Source organism: Artemia sp. Qi Xiang Cuo, chromosome 7 (genome assembly GCF_049724085.1).
Source record: "Artemia sp. Qi Xiang Cuo chromosome 7, ASM4972408v1, whole genome shotgun sequence".
NCBI classification, from domain to species: domain Eukaryota; kingdom Metazoa; phylum Arthropoda; class Branchiopoda; order Anostraca; family Artemiidae; genus Artemia; species Artemia sp. Qi Xiang Cuo.
In genome coordinates, this window is record NC_142800.1 from 12241144 (window position 1) to 12247975 (window position 6832).

The 6832-nt window shown below is 37.2% G+C and overlaps 1 protein-coding gene across 1 annotated transcript in view; it reads left to right on the forward strand.

Annotated features, from left to right (window-relative positions):
- LOC148949957 (ESF1 homolog) overlaps positions 1 to 886 on the forward strand; it is a 66226-nt gene extending 65340 nt beyond the window's left edge. Inside the window, exon 11 of the mRNA XM_089092026.1 lies at positions 743 to 886. Coding sequence (XP_088948152.1) covers positions 743 to 862 — 120 coding nt within the window. The 3' untranslated portion in view covers positions 863 to 886. The remainder of the gene's footprint in view (positions 1 to 742) is intronic.
- The last annotated feature ends 5946 nt before the right edge of the window (positions 887 to 6832 follow it).

Sequence of the window (6832 nt, forward strand, 5' to 3'; positions counted from 1 at the left end):
CTAAGAGGGGAAGCACAACAAACGAACAACCGATTAAAAAACGAATTAAGGTTGCACTACTAAATAACGAGGTACTCCAGAACTCAAGTATGCACTGATTGGTCGAGAAGACAGAAATTTAACAAGAGGGACACCTGACTCTAAGAGGGGACGCTCAACAGAAGATAAAACGATAATAAAACGAATTAAGGGTGCACTACTAAATAAGGAGGTACTCCAGAAATCAAGTATTCAATTATTGGTCTAGAAGAGGTACATTTCTCAAGAGGGACACCTGACACTATGAGTGGACTCACAAAAGAAGATAGATCTATCATAAAACGAATTCAGGGGGCACTACTAAATACGTAGGTACTCCAGAACTCAAGTATGCACTGATTTGTCGAGAAGAAGGAAATTTAACAAGAGGGACAACAGTCAAGAGGGATACCTGACTCATAAAACGATCATGAAAGAAAAGAGGTTTTCGAGACAACTTACACTAGAGAGTAAAGAAAATTGCGGTTAGTAGAGAAAATTACGTTAACAACGGTTACGAGGAAAAAGAATGCGCCATGAGAGGATATGTCATCGAAGATTAAATGCGGTAAGGAGGCGATCATGACGGAAAAGATGAGGCGTGACTGAAGTTTAAAATGGAAAGAGAAAGCTGTTGGTAGAAGTTTTGTGTATCTGTAATGTGTTTCTGAACTTATCGTAAGGCTTGATGTTTTTCAGTCTCTAATTGTTTACTGTATTTCAGGTACTTGAAAAGCGGCAGAAAGTAGAAGGACAATGTTTAGACCCAACTCTATCCAATTTAGTAAGGCGTGTCAAATCCAAAGTTAATAGTGCTAACCTGAAATCAAATGTTAAAAGATGATGCAATATAAAGATTTTAACTTTTTTTTTTTCTCAGCCTTATCCATGATCAGTAAAATTCAAATGGGCTGGTAAATCAAATTTACACCATAATCCGTAGAACTGTACATCATTCACCATACTCAGTTATTAACCTAACTGTAAACTGTAGCCAACTTAGCTTGTTGTTTTAGCTTCATTATTTACTCTCATGGTTCAGTATTATAGTGGATCAAATTTAATATTCTTGAAATAGCAATAACCCAAATTAGCAGAGACTTATTATTTGTCTAGAAATTCACTGATAAGAGTTTTAGTTTTTCTGTTGGTTGAGATATTAATTAAGGCAATTAAGGTTGTGCATTATTGCAGAAAAAGAATGACGAGAAATTAAAACCAGCGTTTCAAGTTTTGATTAATTCTTACTCCATGTCGTCCAATCATTAAGAGATTGTATCATAGACCTGTGATAAAAGGCTAGGCTTTGTGGTATAGATAGATTTTTGGGACATACATAGTTATGTGGACATTACTCCACGATGTCCAATCACCGACTTGTATTTCTTTTCAATTTTAAACCTCAATTCAATTCAATTTATTCGAATAAAAACATAACACAAACATCAGTAACAATAAAGATCCTAGAAGAGAACTTGTTAGGGACCAAAAAAAGAAAAAATTAAAGTACAACTGAAAAAAAAAAAAATAGAAGAATAAAACACGGGTAATTAAAGCAGATTGGTTAAAAATTGAAAGATTAAATTATATTATCAATTTTTGCTACATTTTTATACAGCTTGCAGAAACTTGTGGCTAGTTCAACACTGGAGGGTATTTTGTTCCCTTAAATAATAGATTTGTAAATGGGAGATTGCTGGGCAGCACTAGAGACGCATTTAGGAATTACAAAGGCTCTATTGGATGAACGGAGACAGTGGGCATCCGAATTATTAATGTTATAATAGGTTAGTAGTTGAGGTGGAAGATTATTGTGGAAAGTAGAGTAAGCAAGCGATAAGTTTAGTTTTTGAATGATCTGATCAAGTGGAGCTATGCCAAAACCTGAATACAAATCACGGATTGGATATAGAAGGGGAAGCTGAAAAACGGCTTTAATTGTAAGGTGTTGAGCAAATCTGAGTTTTTTAGTGAAAGACCGGTTTGTATTTCCCCAAACTGATCCGCAATAAGAAAAGTAAGGAATAATAGAGGGTAACTAGGATGTCAGGAGGAAGAAAATAATTCACATGGTTAATCATAGCTACTTGTCTCAAAATTATTGCTGTGATGTAAGAAGTATGATTAGAGAAGGACAAGCATGAGTCAATAAATACACCAAGAAACTTGGCAACCTCCACTTGTGGGAGAATATCGGAGGAGTACTTGAGACCAAGAGCAGGTTGAATTACGTCTTTGTTGCAGGGGGTTCTGAATAATACTATTTGACTTTTTTTGCTATCAATGGTCATTTTATTCGTAAGGCACCACGCATGGACTCTGTTCAGAAGGACTTGGGCAGAGGTTATTGCCGATGGTAAATTGGTGCCAGTGATGAAGAAGTTGCTGTCATCAGCAAATAGTGCAGGATACACTGAAGGGCCAAGGTCCATAACAAGATCATTGATACATGGGAGAAATAAAATAGGACCTAGAACGGAGCCTTTCGGGACACCCCTCCGAAGAGGTAAGGGCTGAGAGGATACTCTACCTAAGCTCACACTGTACCCTTCCAGATAGATAAGAATCAAACCAAGAGAGGGGAACACCATAAATACCATAACTATTTAATTTACTTATTAAAATACTATAATCGACCGTGTCAAAGGCCTTAGAAAAATCCAAAAATAAACCCAATACAGTTTTTTTTTTTAAGGTCGAGTTGTGAGCGTATGAACTGTGTGGCGTCAATTAGAGCATGAGAAGTTGAAAATTTCGGCCTAAAGCCGTATTGGTGAGGAGAAATCAAGGAAACGGAGTGTTGACTGTCAAACAGAAAGGGAGACAGACGTCTGAAGATGATTCTCTCGAGCACTTTGGATATAACAGGAAGAATTGAGATTGGACGATAATTACCAATCTTAGTTGGATCGCCCTTTTTAAGAACTGGGATAACAATGGCTGACTTTAGTAAATCAGGGAAAACTCTATGGATTAAAGATAGGTTGGCAATATGCTTGATGGGCTCGTAAACAAAAGGAGATATGGTCTTCAGGAGCTTATTACTTAATCCAAGACAGTCAGGTGTAAAACTATTAGGAAGAGAACCGATGATTTGAAGTACCTCATTGCTATCAGTTGGGCAGAAGAACATGGATCTAGAATTGAAGCAAGGGAGTACAGCCTGTAAGGAGGAGCGGGATTCAGTATGGGGAACATAAGAAAAATAATTATTAAATGCATCAGGTGCATGTAAAGGGTCAAATAATCTACCATTTGTGTCTTTAAGGCGAATAGGTATAGACTTTGATTTTCTATTTGTTGAGAGTACATCATTAATGGTGGACCAAATTTTTTTCAGATTTCCTTTGCAATTGACAATTTTTGTATAGTAATAGTGTTTCTTTGCTTCACGGATGAGTTTAGTATATAAGTTTTTATAATTTGATAGGTCAAAATCACTACTGGTCCTACAGGCTAACTTGTATAATTTGTTTTTACGATATGAGGAGACAATGAGCCTATGTGACATCCAGGGGCATATAGGGATATTTGTCCGGTTATGTTTACGAATAGGAAAAGTTGAATGGATAATCTCACTTAGCCTTTGCGCAAAACCATTTGGCAGAATTTACCACGTGACAATTTAAAACAGCGGACCAGTCAGTGGTTCTTAGGCAATCAATAAAATGGGTTATATTTGCAGAGCTGTAGTTTCTAGTAGGTGTTGGGATATTAATTCTACAGCGTAGCGGTAGAGGTTGCGAAGGTAGGGACAAGTAAATAGGAAAATGGTCTGACAGATCCGAAAATATTATATTTGAGGACAGGTCACTTCCCAGGGAAGTGGATACAAAAATGTTATCAATTAATGTTGAAGTCGATCTCACAGGATCGACTCTACTGGGGAAACAAATTGTGGGTAGAAGACCACTCGCGGTTACCGATTCAAAAAAAGTGTCAGATTCAATATTTTTACCAACATTGAGTAGGTTACAATTAAAGTCTCCAAGAATTATTGCCTTTTTATGGGGTAGATTGATAAAATTAGAGAAATCATCAAACAGATTACAAAAATATGAGGTCGGAAATGGAGGAGGTTTATAAAATAAGGAGAGTATATAGGAATTTTGGCCGATAACTATGTTAACAATTATTGAATAAATACATCTGAGATTTATTTGTGTAGAAAAAATAGATTCACACTGTGATAGCCTGGTAAAATTTTCATTCGAACGGATGTAAAGTGAGATACCCCCAGAACACTTAGTCAATCTCCTGGGCATATGGATTATATGGTAACCAGGGATTAAAAAATCAGTAGTGTCGTCATTATCGGAAGGCCATGTCTCTTTTAATCCTATTACGTCAAAAGGGCAGACACCCTTGAATGAAGTTAAATCTTTAAACTTGAGCCACTTATCCCGGATGCTTCTGATGTTGAAACAAAGAACATTAAGGGAATTATTATTTGCTAGTTTTGGCTTCACATTGGTAGCAAAATCGAGAATATCAAGGTAATTACAACTAGCATGAGTTAAGGTACCATCGGGGCTGTTTATACGGTTGGCATGCTGATTACTTTCTATATCGGAATAATTAAAAGCAATGTTATTAGAAAGGGATAAATTGGTTAATAAAAAGTCACACATTAATTAGTCGTCAGGCATTCTTGTTGGGTATCTTCTCGCTTGGGTTTTGCTTTGAACTTCATCCTCGCCTGAAGAGACTTCGTGAGGAGTCGTCAATTTCCGTGTCACTGTGTTGGTCGGCTTTTTCTTGGGTTTTTTTTTTTTTTTTTTTTTTTTTTTTTTTTTTTTGCTATGGCTTGGTGCTTCTACCATCGTTTCAGGTGCTGATGATTCTTTCAAGTTTCTGGGGGACTTTGTAACAGTTGGGATCGTAGAAAATGTTGAGTTAGAATGGCATTCCATGCCTTCTTTGAAGGATACAAGTTGGACCGTAGCTTTTTGCCAGATTTCCTCTCCTAGGAGCGTAGTAATGGCCTTTTTTTAAGGACATTTTTCAGTTCAACCGGTTCACTGCCAATCTCGATAAGATGGGAAACTGCGAGGTATGTGGCTAACCTTTGCCATTCTTGATTATGATGATGAATAACTTGTGGGTGTGATAAAACTGGAAGTTGGGAAGAAGAAGGCTGCGATTTGGCCTCAAGTTGAGGAAATTGAGTGGACCATTTGGTAAAAGAGAAGCCTTTATCTATTGGGGGTGGGACCTTTTTCCTCTGGTTCTTTGAAACTTCATTTTGGCTATTTAAGGGTCGACTTGGAGTTGGTTGTCTAGGGATTGTAGCGGCTACGACGGAGTAGGGCAAGTTCAATATCACAGAGGTTCGGAGGATCTCAGCTCTCTTATGATAGGCCGGACAAAGTTTTTTCTCAAGTGCCGTGTGCCCCTTATTATTACAATTTTTACAGTAGGCGTCTTTCTCGGTGCAATTTTCTGTAACTTGGCTAGGTTTACCACATTTTCGACATGATTGACTGTTTACAATTATTTTTGCTATGACCATGAGCTAGGCCAATTTTACATTGTAGGGGCTTTGGTTTATAAGACTTATGGCCAAGGGATATACCATACAGAAAAACTTCTCTTTTCAACTCGTTTTTGCATACAATGACCACTGAGCGACTGGGTATAAAATTACCATCATTTTTCAAGCTGAGTCTTGTGGCTGTTGTTGGATGGACGGGATGACCCGAAGAATCAATTAGTTCACCTGTAAATTCCTCTATTAGTTTACCGGTGTCAACACCATAAATTACGTATTTATACGACTTTTCTACTTCTTTTGAAGTGGCAAAGATTTTGGAATCCTCAACGATTAAGTCCTTGGACCTTGAAAGGACTGAATCTGTGGCCTTGTGAGAGTTAAAATAAATATCAATCAGACTGCCTTTCAGGAGAACTACTTCAAAAGTTGAGTTAACTAGTAAAAATATAGGCTTTCAAATATCCATTAATCAATTTCTAGTAAAGGGTTGACCATTGGTTTTCTTGATGATCACAATATAATAGTATGGCTGATCTAAAGAGCTAGGTAGTGATTCAATTGGCTGGGAATCATCAGAGAATGATATAATCTCGAGTTGGGGTTCTTCAGGGGGTGATCTAATTGCATCTTTTTTTCTTTTTTTGCCATGGGTTTCACCGGTACTTTTAGCTTGAAGGATGTTTAGGGCTTGTATCCCCTTAAGATGTGTGATTTATTTAGACATAGGAGTTGGGGGGGGGGGGGGTTCTAGTTAAGTTCCTTTTTGAAGGCAGGAAAGGTGAAACATCATGTGGTTTTAAGGAATTTCCTTTGTGTCAGATATGAGCTATTTGGAACTAAAAATCTCACCTCTTACTTCGTTCACTGCTTAGGACTATAATACAAATCCTACAATCCATTTGTCAAGAACTAAGGTAAGTAAAATCACTTTGGAAACTCCAGGGAGATGCACGGTCTGTAAATGTTCAAGGTACACACGGGGAATTTCGACTGGCAAATACCAAGAGTGAAAACACCAATTTAATGTTAACACAGCGGAAGCGAGTTCATAACCTGCCAGTATAATATTTTACTATTATGCTACCTTGCTGTATATTCCAGATTTTCAGCAATTTTTTCCGTGGCCTCCCCTTCACGCATCCTTAATTTAGTTATTTAATGGTTTCTCCACTTTTCTTACGTTCCTCAAAGGGAGAAGGAAAAAAACATTAATGGGGAACAAATAAATTTCGAAATGGGGTTAAACCAATTTATTTAGACACCGAAAAAAAAAACAGGTACAAAAAGTCCAGATATTTCGATCACAAATACAGTGACCGT